General features: G+C 26.9%; 1 protein-coding gene across 1 annotated transcript in view; it reads left to right on the plus strand.

Annotated features, from left to right (window-relative positions):
* The window catches only part of LOC145829864 (putative methionine--tRNA ligase, cytoplasmic), a 32,789-nt gene extending 25,696 nt beyond the window's left edge, over window positions 1-7,093 (plus strand). Inside the window, exons 18-20 of the mRNA XM_082937740.1 lie at window positions 3,135-3,327; window positions 6,137-6,253; window positions 6,669-7,093. Of these exons, the coding sequence (XP_082793866.1) occupies window positions 3,135-3,327; window positions 6,137-6,253; window positions 6,669-6,884 (526 nt within the window). The 3' untranslated portion in view covers window positions 6,885-7,093. The remainder of the gene's footprint in view (window positions 1-3,134; window positions 3,328-6,136; window positions 6,254-6,668) is intronic.
* Window positions 7,094-21,032: the final 13,939 nt, after the last annotated feature.

Below are 21,032 nucleotides of genomic sequence, written 5' to 3' on the forward strand. Positions count from 1 at the left end.
CGAGTTTTCAATTTACCCTGATATACGTTTTTATACTTCAGAAATAATAACTAATTAAGAAAACCGATTATCTAAAACTAATTGAAATATTGAACAAAATTCTATGTTTTATTTAACCAAGTAAAATTGATAAAGCAAGTGAAAAAAACAATAAATTAATTATTTTAAAAACTTTATCAACATAAAAACAACTTACAACAACTGCTTTCCATTGAACATACTCAAGTTTTTTTAAATTGCTTTTTTGTTGTACAAAAAAAAACTAAGGTTAGAATCTATTAAATAAATTCAAACAATACATACAAAAAATGATCGGGTTTGTCAAGTTAAATATTTATACTTAATTCTAATAAAAACTTAAGTTTTTATTATTTAAAATAATGTTGTTTATTAAAAAAACTATATAAAAAATTAGAAAATGCTTTGACTAACTTGTTATTTCTGAACTAAATCTTAGACTTAAATTTTTGTCTGCGAGAATTCGTCTGAGGAACGAATCCGATCAATTTTGTCGAGGATTTCTGGTCTTTGACCAAATTTGCTTTAGTGTTGTCCTTAAACCTTTTCAAACTCTTCTCGTATTTTGCATCAATCGGTTTTGTAGAAGCTTGTTTGGCATTTGTCTGGGAATTGAACTTATTTTCAACGTAACGCTTTTTATCAGCTCTTTCTTCAAACCATTCACATTTTCGTTTTCGTGGGTTGAAACAGCTTGGCCTCGTTTTCGCCTGGTAAGTTAAATCGGGCTGGCTTGGGTTTACATTGCTCGTATATTTCGCCATCTGCTTGTTCAGATTGTGCTGTTCTTTGACGAAACGACGGTTTTTGTAAGCCCTTTCCCGGTCTTCTTGCTCGGAATATTGTTTGTTGGATGGCAATTGAAAGTGTTTGAAAGCCAACTGCCTTTTCATTGTAGTAGAAGCTTTCAAGTTGTTGCAAGTTTTGCTTCTGTTGGTTTTGAACTTTTGAAACCCAGTTTTGCTCGTAACGAACTCCCGAAGACTTTTTTTGCTCCTGTTGAAACTGCAAATGTTACGCTTTGTAACAATCGGAGTTTTTGAAGAAACTGCTTCATTTAGCACAGCTTTCTTGTTCCCTGCTTCCTCGGGTTGAGAGTACTTTGAGACCCGCTTCTTTTGCGTGGTGCTCGCGCACGGCTTGAAAAGTTCTGCGTCTGAAAGGAACCTGCTCTGCGTTGTCTTGATTTCCGGGTCGCACTCGTAATCCGTCCTGCACAGTCGCGAAACCTCCGCCTGCTCTCTTTCCTTCATCATTCGCATCTTCTCCATGCTTGCCTTCGACCACGGCTTTAAAACTTCGTCCAGAGTAAACATAATCTCATCAGACTTGACTTTTTCGATGTTTTCCTTAGCTTCATCGTTTTGAAGAGCTGAAGGGAGCGTAACCTTCCACTCGCACCTTTTCTCAAACTGTTTTAAGAGCTCCTCTTCGTTCGCACAGTCAACAACTGGGCCTTCGAAACGATAGAACCTAAGAACAAGCTTTTCACGATCTTCAGGTCCCTCCTGAGGAATTTCTTCGACTTTATGAACTTTTTTAGATGCGCCGATCGACCCAATCGTCTCGTCCATTCGTTTCATGATTTGATCCAGAAAATCCGAAGACTTTTGACCTCTTGAAATATTCATTTTAATAATTGTAATGCAATGAAAGTATAAAAATACTTGTTAAAGTTTGTTTTTATGTTTTTCGTTTCAAAAATTTTTTGGATTTCAGTTTGCTGCAAACGTCATAAAGAAAATGCTTAGTTACAAGTTTAAGCAATTTATTCATTTTTCTATGATTTTCTTATAAATAAAATATAAGCCAATCAGAAGCGCTTTATATTTGCAGCTGAAAGATATTTCATATATACATCAGGAGTCAGCAGTCCTTTATATGTTGCGGGCCAATTTTCCTAGAAAAAGATGTTCGCCTGCCGCGCTGTATAGAAATAAGTCATCCACAGGCCCAGTTTAATTCAAAATAATTGTTTTAATCAATTTAAAACTGTTCTTCTTAATTTAACGTATGATAAAAGAAGCAATTAAGTAAAGAATAGTTATTAGATAAAGAGACTTATTGTAATTTTTTACTGCAAAAACTTATTTTATAAATATGTTTCTAGATTAAAGGTATCTCACGGCCCTAAAATTTTTGCTTTGCGGGGTGCATTTGGCCCGCGGGCCGCAGTTTGCTATCTGCTGATCAAGGCAGGGTTGCCAAAAACCTGGAAGTTGTAAAATTAGGTAAAAAACATAGAGTTTTAACATATAAGTAATGAAGTTCTTTTATATTCAAATATCTATCATATAGTAAATAAAATTATCATTATTCTTTTATTAAAAAATACATTTAAAGTAGCTCTACAGTATCTTTTCAATGAACTTATTCATTTTTTTCTTTCTTCTTAATTTTATACCAAAAATGGACCAAAAAATTTTTTCTTTAGAAAATAACTTAAAAAAAATTCAAAAAATCTTTGGCAACACTTTAGTATTATTGAATTTTAGCTGATCATGTTTAATCATAAATCAGGTAGTAAATTATTTATTATTATTTTTATGATATTTAAACAACTTGAAGCAGTAAAGTGAAGCTTACTTTATAGTTTGGTTTTTGATTTAAAAAAAGATCTAATTAATTAACAAGAGTATTTTTAATATGTTAAGAGGTGAGAGAGGAGTATCATAAAGTGAGTTTGTCAGTAGTAGCTGTAGTTAAATCTTTTAAAAAAAGTTTAAGATTGGGTAAGCCTCCACTATGAAAATAAAATGTTTGTAGAGCAGTTCCATCAAAGTTCAAGTTTGAAAATATTTTTATAATGTTTTCCAGGGGCTATCTCTACTTAAGTATGTTGAAATTAATAGCAATAGAATTTGAAGTAAAAATATCTTATTATTTACCGACTACGCAGTTACAACTAATATAATTGGTTTGGTCGTTTCATCTGGTTATAAGCTGGGAGCTGATCAGCATAGTTTAGGGAAAATTTCGGTATAAAATTGCAAGATTTTTAGTACTAACCGCATTTATACAGCAGCCTTTTACAAAAGTTTTATCTATGTAATACTCTTAAATGGTATTTTAAAAATGAACATTTTAAGCAAAATATTTACATAGTGAATCTAAAGGGTGAAAGCAAACACAGCAGTGATGATCGGTACCAATTTGACGTGTCTGCTCGCCATTTTGATGGAGCCTTTTATGCCAGCAACTAGCGAGAAACTGTGTAAGATACTGAACGTAAAATTCAGTGAGATTGCTCACCTTGATGAAGATACAAAATTTGTTCAAATGCTAAAACCTGGCCATAAAATTAACCCGGTAAGTTTCGTTTGATTTCGTTTTAAAATTAAGACCAATATTCTTTTAGGTATTGTTTGAAAAATTTAAAAGCAATTTTACTTACTTTTAAGCCCGTATAAATGTTTGGCCTAGTAAGCTAAAATGAGTTAAAGGTATTCATTTCTAATAAACAAACTTGTTGGAAAAAAACTACCGAAATTTTATGAAAGACTTCAAAAATTAGAATAAAACTTGAAAACATGCAAAATAATTCATTAAGTCAAACAAAAAATAAAAAAATAAACTACTTTTTAACACACTTTTTCTTGAAAAAATTTGTACATATTGCTTACGTTAATGTTTCTCAAATAACTAATTTACTTTTGTAACAAAATTTTAGACTTAAAAATTCGAATCATACCGTGATTCTAGTAACTTAGTATTTATCAGTTTAGTGCAACCATTTTTGTAAAACCTGATTTGTTTCTGAACATAACGTTTAAAAACTTTTTTTATTTTGTTTTCTTTTCAATAAGTTAAAACCTTATGTTTATTGAAAAATTAACTAAACTATCAAACATGGTACTTAACGCTATTTCTTGATCCCACTAAGATTTTTTTTTTAATTATGGTTTTAGTTTTTTTTTAGAAAATTTGATAATAAAGTTTTATAATTCGTCGGTATTGAATATAAAAATGTAATAAAATACAGGAGGGGATACTTGAGCTTTTAAAAACTATTTCAAAGAGATAAACACTACAAATTCATAGTTTATTTCATGTTGATGTCATTTCGACTTTCCTCGGTCATTATAAAAAACTTAACTGTGCAAAATAACTAAAAATTAGTATTAAACAGTTAAGTATATTAGACAAATTAATTAAAAAGATATATAAAAACAGTTACATATTAAAAACTACCAACTACAGTAAAGTTACAAGGTTAAAAATAAAATGTTTACATATAAACATTTATCCATGGTATAAAATATATATACAACTGATCTAAAATTCTTAACAGGTGGGTAATACCCGGTTTAGTTAATTGTTTGTTTAAATTTAATTATAACGTTTAATTAAAATAGCTTCACTGATCAGACTCTCAAATCATTCCTACATTCTTTTAAAAAGCCAAAATTGTAAATACAGTACACTACCGCTTAAGTACGCAAATTGAACCCGACCAAAAAGTGCGTACTTAGCACGGGTAGTGCGTACTTTTTGACGACATAGTATAATTTGAAATTTAGTTGTTTGTTTTCTTTCTTACAACTAGCCACCAAATAATTAAGCCAAACAAACAAGTCTTTTTATTTTAAATAACATTTAATACATAATTCTAATTTGTAAATTTTTTTTATAAATCTTGAAATGATTTATTTTTTCTATAAAAAGTTTCTACATAATTAATACATACATTTAATATAGAAAGTCAATGTCAGTCAATGATTAAAAAAAAAATATTAAGCTACATTTTGTTTTGTTAGAGGAAAAGTACCAAACTACATTTTGTTTACCAAACATTTTCAAAACATCGATGTATGTACATTTAAATTAATTTATGACTTAACTATTTTGTATTTGTAGGTTTTTTAAACTTTGTCATCTATATTTATTTTATAGCATTACAGCTCAAATATCATTATTCTTTTTACTTTTCTGCAACTACTACATAAGTATTTAGTTTATTAACATTTAATAACAGGACTGTCACAATCTCAGGTTACTTTAGACTACTCAGGATTACTCACCCTAGTTTAAAAGTTGTGAAAGTCTCAGGCTAACTCAGCAGGTTGGCCATTCTACCTGGAAACATAAAATAATCTGGAAAAACTTGATGATTGAAAATTTAGGCAAAAAAACTGGAATTTCTTATAAGTTCTTGTATAACATCCTTTACTTTGTCTTTCTGGATAAGTGCGTACTTAAGGCGTGATGCGTACCAAAAAAAGTGCGTACTTAAGCGGTAGTATACTGTAGTTATTCTTTCATATTTACAACTATTTCAATTACTAATATGGTGAGATGCAGCTGTTTTTCCTCTTAAATGTTCTTTGACTCTTTATATTTGTAGTCTCGAAGTAAATCCAACTTATTGGATGCTCTCTTCCTGAGAGCGCTTATATTCGTAGACTAGTTAGATTTAAATTCATGAGATGTCTTGTCTTTATTGCTGAAATAATTACCTACTTTGCTTTTAGTACAAGTTATTAATGTATCTGACCATATTAGTAATTGTAATAGTTGTAAATATGAAAGATTAACAATTTCGGTATTCTAGAAGAATGTAGGAATAATTTGAGACTGTGATCAGTGAAGCTATTTTAATTAAACGTTATAATCCAATTTCAAACAAACAATTAACTAAACTGGGTATTACCCACCTATTAAGAATTTTTGATTAGTTGTATATATTTTTTTACCATGTACAAATGTTTATGTGCATTAATTTTATTGTTAACCTTGTAATTTTACTTTAGTTTGTAATTTTCAATATATAGCTGTTTATACATATGTTATTACTTTATGTTTCTTATATATTTCGTTATTTAACCCTAATTTTTAGTTGTTTTGCACAGTTTTGTTTTTAATAATGACTGAGGAAAACTCGAAACAGCGTCAACATGAATTTAAACTATTAATTAGTAATTTGTATCTCTTTGAAATGTTTTAGTTTTGTTTATAAAAAAAAGATACCAATAGTTTTAATTCGTAATGTATTATTTATGTAGAAAAACTATAAAAGCAACTTAAATATTCTTGGTAAATATGTCATTTAAAAAATTAATATTATCATTTATTTGTAAAAAAACTATTTAATAAGTAATACACATTAAAAAATTTGCAGTGTGAAAATCTATTCAGAAAAATCGACAGTTCAGAAGTTGAAGATTTGCAAGAACGCTTCAGTGAGAAGATCACTCCAGAACAAATACAAGAATGGGAAAGAAATATAACAGATCTGGTTAGTTTTGAATAAGATAGTTTAAACTTAGTTCAATAATAGTGAAGTGCTCAAGTTTTTTGAATCAAATATTCTTTGAAATTAGTTTTAAAGCTAGAGAAATGTTCTTTTTACAGAAGACATTTCTTAAGAACGTTATAATTCAAATAAAAGTGTAAGTAGTTGTTGTTTGTTTATGCAGTTAGACATAAAAGTTGTAATTATTTCAATGAAAAATAAACAGTTACAACTTTTAAAGTTTTCTCAGCGTAATATTACCAGTTTTGTATAAATTCCTGACTAATTTTAATATTTATAAACATGTATTTTTTTTTTTTACTTCTTGGTATTGTATTTAGCATCCTAGTACTTTTGCTCAACAGTTTATGAAAGTTTAGTAGTTTTGTATCAACGATAAGAAATAATACATTTTTAGGGAAAAGATATTGCTGAAATGAAAGCAAAGCTGGGAGATGCTTGGAAAGACGACAAAATTTGTAAGCAAAAAATCGAACTATTGAAGGATCTCAAGCAAAAGCTCGAGAAAGCGACAAAGAAAAAGAAAGATAAAAATGAAAAAGGTGATGGAAAAAAGCAGGGTAAAAAAAATACCAAAAATCAAGGCAAGGGAAAAAGTCAAAAGAAAAAATAATTAATTTTTTTATAGATATTTATTTTGTTATTTAGTTTCGTAAATTTTTTTTAGGAAATCGAATATAGTTTTGTTTTTCTTAACTTTCATAGTTTAGTTCAATGCTTTGTTTAATTGCATTAAGAAGCATCTTATATATATTATATTAAATTGGTGTAATTGATCAATTAATGAGTTTTTAAATCTTTAATAAAGTATGCTAACGGTGACAAAAATTAATTAGTTAAAAGTTTATACCACTTAACTTGGTAGAAATTTAATATTAAAGATAGTGTAGAATAAATGAAATAAAGAGCTTATAATTTTGTTAACATCATAATGTAGGTTACTACATATACAAAACACTTTTTGTTTTCTATCTAATTTAAAATATTTTTTTTATAAATTTTTGAAGTCATTTATTTGTTTGCTCCAACTTAAGTTTGTGGAACAACACATTCTCAAAACCGTGAATGAAAAACGTTTTAAAATTTAAGTTTTTAATTTCCTTATGACTTAATCGTGATTAAAAAAAAGTTAATTAAGTAATTGAGAAGTTAAAAGGTAAAATTTAAATGATAAATATTAATAAAAAAATTCTTCAAGCTTTAAAATAATGCTTGTTTGAAAATAATTCATAAATTTTAATATAATAATAGTTGATGATTAGTCTAATTTTTTTGACGAGTTTTAGTCCATTAAAAATTGAACTGGTTTTAAACAACCAACTTTTTCATATATGAATTTTATTTTTACTAAAGACTCTAGTTTTATTTCTGTACTAAATTAAATTTACTATTAACAACTTAGAAATCTATATTTTTAAATTATACTTTTAGAACGTATAACAAAAGTTTAATTGTTAGTAAATCCGAGTAAAAACACTTTTTAATTTAAACATAGACAAAACAACTTCATAAATTCTATAGTTCATTATTGATGCTGAATTTAAACTTTCACTTCTCGCACAACTAAAAAGCTTACAATACGAAAGTTTCTAGACTAAAATTTTGACAGTTAGGTTAAATAAGTTTAAAAAAACAACCAAAAAATATTAGTTTTGCTACAATAAGGATAGAGAAATACCTGCTTGGTTAAAAGAAACTTATTGGCTGTAATTAACACAGGAAGATAGTTTAGAACATTTTTGTTAAAATGAAGTAAAATATTTTTGATATGTTTGAGCCACTAAGTAAGAATTCTGACTTGAAAATAAAACTCAGATTTTATATATGTAGTGACTTGATTACTCCGCTGAAAATAAAAGCTGATATTATTAAGTAACCAAAATATATTTTAAGTACTTAATTACGATTAGTTTGTTTAAAAAGGATATTACTATCATTATAGGATTTGGCCTTTAAAATATTTCAGTGTAAATATTTTTTTTTCTAAATCAAACCCATGATTAATGTCTTTGAAGTCAGTCTTTCTTTGAAAAATTTAATTTTTTTTATATGAGGTTTAGAGAACAAATATAAAAGACGTATTAGTTGTAGATTGTTATGCAGCACTCTTAATTTACGAATTAAATATATATAGTAGTATTGCAACAAAAATTCTCATACTTGAAGTATCTATAAATAGCAAAACTTTCACCTTAAAAAAAAAATTTAAAGTTATATATTTAAACGAATGATAATGGTAGTAAATAACTTTTTAAAAAGAAGAGACCAAAATAATATTTTTATCAAGGTAAGTTAAATTAGCTTTACTGAACAATGACGAAAAGTTGCTCGAAATTTTTTGTTTTAAGGACCTGGATACACAAAAAGACCTCTCGGTCATCGAGCTTCGTACCCTGCTTTAATCAAAATTATAATGAGAGAAAAAAAAAATTTACTGTCAAAATTTAAACTTTAAAACGAAAACTCTATGAAAAATAAGACTATTAAACTTTACAACATAAAATAGTTTTTTAAACAAAAATATCCAAAAAAAAATATAATTAATTTTTATATAATAGTATCTAACATTATACGCACAAAAAATATACATTTAACAAAAAAATATATATATAAAACCACATCCTGCGGTAACTTATTCCACATATTTATTGTTCTGTAGAAAATTAATTTTGCCACTGACTGTTATTGAAATTATATTTACAAATTATATTTTTGCATCATTTCCTCTCGAATTATAATTCGTCTAAGAAAAAGCTGATTGAAAAATTCTTTATATTTACCATTAACAACTTTAAAAAGTGTTATCAAATCAAACTGTTATCTTCTATAATCTAGAGACTCCAATCTGAGCTTACCAATCTATCTTTTTATGAGGTATTTGAAATGTTGCATCTTACAAACAAAACGGGTAAAATTTCTCTGCACAGACTTAATCCTAATAATGACCATATTGGGGTATTGTATTCGAGTTTAGGGCGAACGTAGATTTTAAATAATTTAGTAAGAATACTAGCAGAACTGGTCTTAAAACTTTTAAGTATTTGATAAGATGAATTTTGAGCAATTTTATATAAATAATTTACATGTTCGTTCCATTTTAGATTTTCAGATATATATTCCTAAGTTAAAAAAAATTTACTGCTGGTATTTTAGTTTTATTAATTAAAAGGTTAATAGGGAAGGGTTTATTTGTATTGATGGTTAGAACTTGGCATTTTTTTGGATTTAAATAAAGTTTTCTTGTTTTAAACCATTCCTGAATATTATGTAATGTTAATTGTAAAGAAGTTTCTGACTTTCTAAATACTTTTGCGTCATCTGCAAATAGACTTATTTCGCTTTGAATGTGAGTATTTAAAGTAATATCGTTGATGTAAATAAAAAATAAAAAGCAGAGGACCAATATGATTTGAATTGCTTGTTAGTTTTAATAAGTAGTAGTTATGTTTTTTATTAAAAATGAATTCGACTTACAGTCGCCCAACTTAAAGAAAAACCTTCTTTAATATCAAAAAAACTAGAAAACCATCTCGCCCCCTGCCTCGCACCTCTGGTTGGGAAATCCTTACCTAAGCTATAGTTGCTAGAAATTAACTATGAAAAAAATGTATTTTATTCATAATAGGTACCTTTTTTAGTTCAAAATAATACTTTAAGAATTGTCGTTTTTAAACTTTGTTGTTTTAAATTATAAAACAAATAACTGTGCACTTTATTTTCAAGTGTTAAAAACAAGTTCAAAAGCATTAACCATTTTGATTTAATATTTTTAATACATGTTTCTAACAATTTACTTACAGCGAGGACCACGTGAAGGAAATAATAACAATTGAAAATTATTAAAGTTAGTTGATACATACTTTGTAATTTTCAGGTTTTATTAAGTGTGCACTTTTTACAGCTTTGAAATACCTTACTGGTATTTCAAAGCTGTAAACCTCACCACCTGAGTTTACCTGAGTTCACCTGACTTTACCTAAGTTCACCTGACTTTACCTGAGTTGAAAAATAACCTAAAACTAATTAAAAAATTTGTTACAATTAAAATTCCTGGTTTTTAAACCTGACAGTAACATTGAAAATTGTTACTTGAAAATCTGGAATTTAAAACCTGACGCTAAGATTAAACTATGATAGTTTAAAAAAATTAAACGTTAAAAAATTGCAACAAACTAACTGTTTTAAACCTGACACTAACATAAAAAGTATTTTACTAGGTGGACCCTCTATATGCCTTTCATTAGTATTACTTTTACAATAAATAACCAAACGAATCGATTTTTAATTTAAAAGCTGATTTTTTATTGTAACCCTCTATAAAACAATCAACGATAATAAACTTAACTCTAGCTAAACTTTATGAAACAAAGATTTAATGAAAAATTGATAAATAATAAAACGCATATAAATATATTTTATAGATATATTTATATACGTTACATAAATATATTTTCTTTATTTAATAGATAAACAAACGATTTGATTTATAATTTTAAAACTATTTTTTTAATCTACCCTTAAATGAAAAAGTCACAATAGTGAACACAACTCTACGAAAGTTTTATAAAACAATGATTAAAAAAATTATTTGAAAAAAAACACTTATATAACTAATAAAACATTCTCTTAATCATTTTACTCAAAACAGAATTAGATATTTTTAAAGGTCTTCGTAGCATTAAATAAAACATTTCAAACTAAAAGTTTTAAAATGTTTAAAATAAGCTATAAAACTTTACTGATTAACATGAAGTTTAAAATTTTTTAATTTCCATTTGAAAATAATAGAAAACAAACTTAGTTATTTGATAATTTTTTAAAAGTTATAACTTAAAGTTTAATTCGCCTTAGTTGTTTTAACGCTTAAATGATAATAAACAAACATTAAATATCAAAAGAAAAAAGAAGAAAGTTAGCTTGAAAAGATAAAAGTAACTTTGTATTGATTGGCTGAAAATGATGGAGTTTTCAATTTACTCTGATATACGTTCTTATACTTTAGAAATTAAAACTAATTAAAAAAACCGATTATCTAAAACTAATAAAAATATTGAACAAAATTCTATGTTTTATTTAACCAAGTAAAATTGATAAACCAAGTGAAAAAAATAATAAATTTATTATTTTAGAAACTTTATCAACATAAAAACAACTTACAACAACTGCTTTCCATTGAACATACTCAATTTTTTTTAAATTGCTTTTTGTTGTACAAAAAAAAAACTAAGGTTAGAATTTATTAAGTAAATTCAAACAATACATACAAAAAATAATCGGATTTGTCAAGTTAAATATTTATACTTAATTCTAATTAAAACTTAAGTTTTTATTATTTAAAATTTATGTTGTTTATTATAAAAACTATATAAAAAATTAGAAATTGATTTGACTAACTTGTTATTTCTGAACTAAATATTAGACTTAAATTTTCGCCTGCGAGAATTGGTCTTTGGAACGAATCCGATCAATTTTGTCGAGGATTTCTGGTCTTTGACCAAATTTGCTTTAGTGTTGTCCATAAACCTTTTCAAACTCTTCTCGTATTTTGCATCAATCGGTTTTGTAGAAGCTTGTTTGACATTTGTCTGGTAATTGAACTTATTTTCAACGTAACGCTTTTTATCAGCCCTTTCTTCTAACCATTCACATTTTCGTTTTCGTGGGTTGAAACAGCTTGGCCTCGTTTTCGCCCGGCAAGTGAAATCAGGCTGGCTTGGGTTTACATTGATCGTATATTTCGTCATCTGCTCGTTCAGATTGTGCTGTTCTTTGACGAAACGACGATTTTTGTAAGCCCTTTCCCGGTCTTCTTGCTCTGAACATTGTTTGTTGGATGACAATTGAAAGTGTTTGAAAGCCAGCTGCCTTTTCACTGTAATAGAAGCTTTTAAATTGTTGCAAGCTTTGCTTTTGTTGGTTTTGAACATTTTAAACACACTCTTGCTGGCAACGAACTCCCGAAGGCTTTTTTTGCTCCTGTTGAAACCGCAAATGTTACGCTTTACAACAATCGGAGTTTTTGAAGAAACTGCTTCATTTAGCACAGCTTTCTTGTTCCCTGCTTCCATGGGTTTGGAGTACTTTGAGACCCGCTTCTTTTGCGTGGTGCTCGCGCACGGCTTGAAAATTTCTGCCTCTGAAAGGAACCTGCTCTGCGTTGTCTTGATTTCCGGGTCGCACTCGTAATCCGTCCTGCACAGTCGCGAAACCTCTGCCTGCTCTCTTTCCTTCATCATTCGCATCTTTTCCATGCTTGCCTTCGACCACGGCTTTAAAACTTCGTCCAGAGTAAACATAATCTCATCAGACTTGACTTTTTCGATGTTTTCCTTAGCTTCATCGTTTTGAAGAGCTGAAGGGAGCGTAACCTTCCACTCGCACCTTTTCTCAAACTGTTTTAAGAGCTCCTCTTCGTTCGCACAGTCAACAACTGGGCCTTCGAAACGATAGAACCTAAGAACAAGCTTTTCACGATCTTCAGGTCCCTCCTGAGGAATTTCTTCGACTTTATGAACTTTTTTAGATGCGCCGATCGACCCAATCGTCTCGTCCATTCGTTTCATGATTTGATCCAGAAAATCCGAAGACTTTTGACCTCTTGACATATTCATTTCAATAATTGTAATGCAATGAAATTATAAAAACACTTGTTACAGTTTGTTTTTATGTTTTTCGTTTCAAAATACTTTTTGGATATCAAATTGCTACAAACGTCATAAAGAAACTCACTAGTTACTTTAAATGTTTAGTTACAATTAAGCAATTAATTCATATTTCTATGATTTTCTAATAAGTAAGATATTAGCCAATCAGAAGCGCTTTAGATTTGCAGCTGAAAGATATTTCATATATACATCAGGAGTCAGCAGTCCTTTATATGTTGCGGGCCAACTTTCATAGAAAAAGATGTTCGCCTGCCGCGCTGTATAGAAATAAGTCATCCACAGGCCCAGTTTAATTTAAAATGATTGTTTTAACCAATTTTAAACTGTTCTTCTTAATTTAGGTATTATATGTTTTGGTTTTAAGAAAACAAATAGAGAGATCTCAACTGCTGGAGGAGAAGTAATATATTTATTCTTTCAAAAATTTATTTTACAAACTAAGTTTCGGTCAAAGACCTCTTCAGTGCTTAAATAAATATAAAAACAAATTTTAAGCTCATTTCATTAATTACACTTTTACTTAAGCAATGTTTAGTCTGTAAATTATCTAGAAGAAAAAAGAAAGCTACATACAGCTTTGATTATTGTTAGTATTGTTGTTATATTGATTTTAAAACTTAGCTAAAAATTTAAACTTCTACTAAAACTCAGTCTTAATATTAAAATTTGATTTGTTTAGTTTCTTAAGTAAAAATTTTCAGTGATATTTTGTTTTTATCTTAATTTAATTGTTCAATTGCTATTTTCCATGACTGTCACATATCTTTTTTTAGATTTATTTAAGCACTGAAGAGGTCTTTGACCGAAACTTAGTTTGTAAAATAAATTTTTGAAAGAATAAATATATTAATTTAGGTATGATAAAAGAACCGATAAAGTAAAGAATATTTATTAGATAAAGAGCCTTACTGTAAGTTTTTACTGCAAAAACTTATTAATAAATATGTTTCTAGATTAAAGGTATCTCGGGGGCCTCAGATTTTTGCTTTGCTGAATTCATTTGGCCCGCGGGCCGCAGTTTGCTATTTGCTGATCAAGGCAGGGTTGCCAAAAACCTGGAATTTGAAAAATTAGATAAAAAACATAGAGTTTTTTTGAGTTTTAACATATAAAGTAATGAAGTTTCTGTTAAATACCAAAAATCTATCATAAGAAAAAAACAATAATCATTAAATTTTTTTTAATAAAAAAAATACATTTAAAGTAGCTCTACAGTATCTTTTCATTAATCTTATCCTATTTTTTTCTTTCTTCTTAATTTTATACCAAAAATGGACCAAAAAATTTGTTCTTTAGAAAACCGGAAGAAATTAAAATAACTTAAAAAAAAAATTCAAAAAATCTTTGGCAACAATTTAGTATTATTGAATTTTAGCTGATCATGTTTAATCATAAATCAGGTAGTAAATTATTTATTATTATTTTTATGATATTTAAACAACTTGAAGTAGTAAAGTGAAGCTTACTTTATAGTTTAGTTTTTGATTTAAAAAAGATCTAATTAATTAACAAGAGTATTTTTAGTATGTTAAGAGGTGAGAGAGGAGTATCATAAAGTGAGATTGTCAGTATGCTGTAGTTAAATCTTTTAAAAAAAGTTTAAGATTGGGTGAGCCTCAACTATGATAATAAAATGTCTATAAAGCAGTTTCATAAAAGTTCAAATTCAAAAATATTTTTAAAATGTTTTCCAGGGGCTATCTCTACTTAAGTATGTTGAAATTAATAGCAATAGAATTTGCAGTAAAAATATCTTGTTATTTACGGACTATGCAGTTACAACTAATATAATTGGTTTGGTCGTTTCATCTGGTTATAAGCCCAACTGGGCGCTGATCAGCATAAATTAGGGAAAATTTCGGTATAAAAATGTCAAGATTTTTAGTACTAACCGTGTGTATACAGCAGCCTTTTACAAAAGTTTTATCTATGTAATACTCTTAAATGGTATTTAAAAAATGAACATTTTAAGCAAAATATTTACATAGTGAATCTAAAGGGTGAAAGCAAACACAGCGGTGATGATCGGTACCAATTTGACGTGTCTGCTCGCCATTTTGATGGAGCCTTTTATGCCAGCAACTAGCGAGAAACTGTGTAAGATACTGAACGTAAAATTCAGTGAGATTGCTCACCTTGATGAAGATACAAAATTTGTTCAAATGCTAAAACCTGGCCATAAAATTAACCCGGTAAGTTTCGTTTGATTTCGTTTTAAAATTAAGACCAATATTCTTTTAGGTATTGTTTGAAAAATTTAAAAGCAATTTTACTTACTTTTAAGCCCGTATAAATGTTTGGCCTAGTAAGCTAAAATGAGTTAAAGGTATTCATTTCTAATAAACAAACTTGTTGGAAAAAAACTACCGAAATTTTATGAAAGACTTCAAAAATTAGAATAAAACTTGAAAACATGCAAAATAATTCCTTAAGTCAAAAAAAAAATAAAAAAATAAACTACTTTTTAACACACTTTTTCTTGAAAAAATTTGTACATATTGCTAACGTTAATGTTTCTCAAATAACTAATTTACTTTTGTAACAAAATTTTAGACTTAAAAATTTAAATCATACCGTGATTCTAGTAACTTAGTATTTATCAGTTTAGTGCAACCATTTTTGTAAAACCTGATTTGTTTCTGAACATAACGTTTAAAAACTTTTTTTATTTTGTTTTCTTTTCAATAAGTTAAAACCTTATGTTTATTGAAAAATTAACTAAACTATCAAACATGGTACTTAACGCTATTTCTTGATCCCAATAAGAATTTTTTTTTAATTATGGTTTTAGTTTTTTTTTAGAAAATTTGATAATAAAGTTTTATAATTCGTCGGTATTGAATATAAAAATGTAATAAAATACAGGAGGGGATACTTGAGCTTTTAAAAACTATTTCAAAGAGATAAACACTAGAAATTCATAGTTTATTTCATGTTGACGTCATTTCGACTTTCCTCGGTCATTATAAAAAACTTAACTGTGCAAAATAACTAAAAATTAGTATTAAACAGTTAAATATATTAGACAAATTAATTAAAAATATATATAAAAACATTAACATATTAAAAACTACCAACTACAGTAAAGTTACAAGGTTAAAAATAAAATTTATACATATAAACATTTATCCATGGTAAAAAAATATATATACAACTGATCTAAAATTCTTAACAGGTGGGTAATACCCGGTTCAGTTAATTGTTTGTTCAAATTTAATTATAACGTTTAATTAAAATAGCTTCACTGATCAGACTCTCAAATTATTCCTACATTCTTTTAAAAAGCCAAAATTGTAAATAGTTATTCTTTCATATTTACAACTATTTCAATTACTGATATGGTGAGATGCAGCTGTTTTTCCTCTTAAATGTTCTTTGACTCTTTCCATTAGTAGTCTCGAAGTAAATCCAACTTATTGGATGCTCTCTTCCTGAGAGCGCTTATATTCGTAGACTAGTTAGATTTAAATTCATGAGATGTCTTGTCTTTATTGCTGAAATAATTACCTACTTTGCTTGTAGTACAAGTTATTAATGTATCTGATCATATTAGTAATTGTAATAGTTGTAAATATGAAAGATTAACAATTTCGGTATTCTCGAAGAATGTAGGAATAATTTGAGACTCTGATCAGTGAAGCTATTTTAATTAAACGTTATAAGCCAATTTCAAACAAACAATTAACTAAACTGGGTATTACCCACCTATTAAGAATTTTTGATTAGTTGTATATATTTTTTTACCATGTACAAATGTTTATGTGCATTTATTTTATTGTTAACCTTGTAATTTTACTTTAGTTTGTAATTTTCAATATATAGCTGTTTATACATATGTTATTACTTAATGTGTCTTATATATTTCGTTATTTAACCCTAATTTTTAGTTGTTTTGCACAGTTTTGTTTTTAATAATGACTGAGGAAAACTCGAAACAGCGTCAACATAAACTTATGAATTAGTAATTTGTATCTCTTTGAAATGTTTTAGTTTTGTTTTGGAAAAAAAGATACCAAAAGTTTTAATTCGTAATGTATCATTTATGTAGAAAAACTATAAAAGCAACTTAATATTCTTGGTAAATATGTCATTTAAAAAATTAATATTATCATTTATTTGTAAAAAAATTATTTAATAAGTAATACACATTAAAAAATTTGCAGTGTGAAAATCTGTTCAGAAAAATCGACAGTTCAGAAGTTGAAGATTTGCAAGAACGCTTCAGTGAGAAGATCACTCCAGAACAAATACAAGAATGGGTAAGAAATATAACAGATCTGGTTAGTTTCGAATAAGATAGTTTAAACTTAGTTCAATGATAGTGAAGTGCTCAAGTTTTTTTATTTTTTTTGAATCAAATATTCTTTGAAATTAGTTTTAAAGCTAGAGAAATGTTCTTTTTACAGAAGACATTTCTTAAGAACGTTATAATTCAAATAAAAGTGTAAGTAGTTGTTGTTTGCTTATGCAGTTAGACATAAAAGTTGTAATTATTTCAATAAAAGATAAACAATTACAACTTTTAAAGTTTTCTCAGCGTAATATTACCAGTTTTGTATAAATTCCTGATTAATTTTAATATTTATAAACATGTATTGTTTTTGTTTACTTTTTGATATTGTATTTAGCATCCTAGTACTTTTGCTCAACAGTTTATGAAAGTTTAGCAGTTTTGTATCAACGATAAGAAATAATACATTTTTAGGGAAAAGAAATTGCTGAAATGAAAGCAAAGCTGGGAGATGCTTGGAAAGACGACAAAATTTGTAAGCAAAAAATCGAACTATTGAAGGATCTCAAGCAAAAGCTCGAGAAAGCGACAAAGAAAAAGAAAGATAAAAATAAAAAAGGTGATGGAAAAAAGCAGGGTAAAAAAAATACCAAAAATCAAGGCAAGGGAAAAAGTCAAAAGAAAAAATAATTAATTTTTCTTTAAATGTTTATTTTGTTATTTAGTTTCGTAAAATTTTTTTAGGAAATCGAGTATAGTTTTGTTTTTCTTAACTTTCATAGTTTAGTTCAATGCTTTGTTTAATTGCATTAAGAAGCATCTTATATATATTATGTTAAATTATTACGGTGACAAAAATTAATTAGTTAAAAGTTTATACCACTTAACTTGGTAGGAATTTAATATTAAAGATAGTGTAGAACAAATGAAATAAAGAGCTTATAATTTTGTTAACATCATAATGTAGGTTACTACATATACAAAACACTTTTTGTTCTATCTAATTTAAAATATTTTTTTTATAAATTTTTGAAGTCATTTATTTGTTTGCTCCAACTTAAGTTTGTTGAACAACACATTCTCAAAACCGTGAATGAAAAACGTTTTAAAATTTAAGTTTTTAATTTCCTTTTGACTTAATCGTGATTAAAAAAAAGTTAATTAAGTAATTGAGAAGTTAAAAGGTAAAATTTAAATGATAAATATTTAAAAAAAAATGTTTTGTTCAAGCTTTAAAATAATGCTTGTTTGAAAATAATTTATAAACTTTAATATAATAATAGTTAATGATTTGTCTAATTTTTTGACGTATTTTAGTACATTAAAAATTGAATTGGTTTTAAACAATCAACTTTTTCATATATGAATTTATTTTTCTTAAAGACTCTAGTTTTATTTCTGTACTAATATAAATATACTATTAACAACTTAAAAATCTTTATTGTTAAATTATACTTTTAGAACGTACAACAAAAGTTTAATTAATAGTAAATCCGAGTAAAAACACTCTTTTAAATTAAACATTGAAAAAACAACTTCATAAATTCTATAGTTCATTATTGATGCTGAATTTAAACTTTCACTTCTCGCACAACTAAAAAGCTTATAAAACGAAAGTTTCTAGACTAAAATTTTGACAGTTAGGTTAAATAAGTTAAAAAAAACAACGAAAAAATAGTAATTTTGCTACAATCAGGATGAGAAAAACCTGCTTGGTTAAAAGAGATTTATTGACTGTAATTAACACAGGAAGATAGTTTAGAACATTTTTGTTAAAATGAAGTAAAATATTTTTGATATGTTTGAGCCACCAAGTAAGAATTCTGACTTGAAAATAAAACTCAGATTTTATATATGTAATGACTTGATTACTCCGCTGAAAATAAAAGCTAATATTATTAAGTAACCAAAATATATTTTAAGTACTTGATTACGATCAGTTTGTTTAAAAAGGATAATACTATCATTATAGGATTTGGCCTTTAAAATATTTCAGTAAAAATATTTTTTTCTAAATCAAGCCCTTAATTAATATCGTTGAAGTCAGTCTTACTTTATAAAAAATAATTAATTTTACATGACGTATAGAGATCAAATACAAAAGACGTATTAGTTGTAGATTGTTATGCAGCACTCTTAATTTACGAATTAAAGATATATAGTAGTATTGCAAAAAAATCCTCATACTTGAAATATCTATAAGTAGCAAAACTTTCACCTTTAAAACAAAAATAAAGTTATATATTTAAGCAAAAATAAATGATAATGTTAATAAATAATTTTTTTAAAAAGAGACTAAAATAATATTTTTATCAAGATAAGTTAAAATAGGTTTATTGAACAATAACAAAAAATTGCTCGAAAATTTTTGGTTTAAGGACCTGGATACACAAAAAGACCTCTCGGTCATCGAGTTGCGTACCCAAGTTTAATCAAAATTTTAATGAGCGAAAAAATTAAAAAAAAACTTTTCAGTCAAAATTTAATCTTTAAAACGAAAAACTCTATGAAAAATGAGACTATTAAACTTACAACATAAAATAGTTTTTTAAACAAAAATATCTAAAATATTAAAAGAATTTTTATATAAAAGTATCTAACATTATATACACATAAAATATATATTTAACTCTACAATAAAGAAAAGTTTTTAATCTGAAATGAGTTTTATAGTAAAAGCACTATGTTTAGCAAAAAAAGCCAAACCTAGCAGCATATTTAAAGCTACTTACAAGACTACATGCTTGTTTTGTGCTTATGGTTTTGAAATTTCATGTTATTTGTTCAGTAGTTACACCTGTTGTAAAGCGTAATATTTAAAAATATATATTAAAAATAAAACACATATAAAATTCTTATATGACTACTTAATAGTTGTAAGCTTAAAAAATAACCTTTAAATCACTTTCAATTTTGTTTTTTTAATTTACAAGTGTGTATAATAGTTATAACTAAAATATTATTTTAATTTGGTAGAAAATAAAAGCAAAATAATATTTCTATGTGCACTCAGTGCCCCGACATTGGAGTTAAGCGTATTTATGTTTCGTTCAGCCAATAATCACACGAAGATTCAGTAGATAAAACTTGGATTTATAGTTGTTAGTCGGTTTACGTTAATAAAATTTGACAACTTTACTTTTATCGATGTTTTTGTAGGGGGAGGGTGGCGTTACTGTTCCTTGTTCTACGAGTTAGTTTTGTTTTGTTAGATTTTGTCCAAGCTATAAGTCGCTTTTAACAGTTATTTCAAAAAAGCTTATATTTTAAGATATAAATAATGAAAGTCGGAAAATTATTTAGTTTCTTATGGAAGAAGTAAATTCAATTGAGCAAAAAAAACTTTTGAGTTAGACTTTTATATTCTTCTACTAGATATAGGAAATACAAATTATGTAAAGTAATAAATTGCGACTTCTTTTTGTGCAAGGGTGTTTTTATATGGTTTAATACCTAATTAAGTTAAATGACTTAAAATTGATTGATGAAAAAAAAACTTACGAAAATAGACCAATAAAAGATAATAGTATAGACAAAATTTTCTCATTAAAAGCAAGTCAAACGTGCTGCAGCATAGTTGTTTTAGTGATGCAAATCTAGTCATATCAACTGACTTATTAACAATTGTTTATGGTTTTTAAAAATTGGTAGTGGAAATATGAATTCTGTGAACTTAAGTTACTCATATATTAGAAACCATTACAGCTAAATAACTAAAGCATGTTCTCCCACTATCAGATCAAAAGAAACTGCTTTGAAAAACCTCTGGGGCATTGGTACGAAAAAAATAACAAAAAATTTGGTGACACTTTAAATGAAAAACAATTGTTGGTTTCTGTCTTAGGAAAAGAGCATAAGCTTTTAG

The sequence above is a fragment of the Thalia democratica genome, chromosome 2 (assembly GCF_965202585.1).
Source record: "Thalia democratica chromosome 2, ktThaDemo2.hap1.1, whole genome shotgun sequence".
Lineage (NCBI taxonomy): Eukaryota > Metazoa > Chordata > Thaliacea > Salpida > Salpidae > Thalia > Thalia democratica.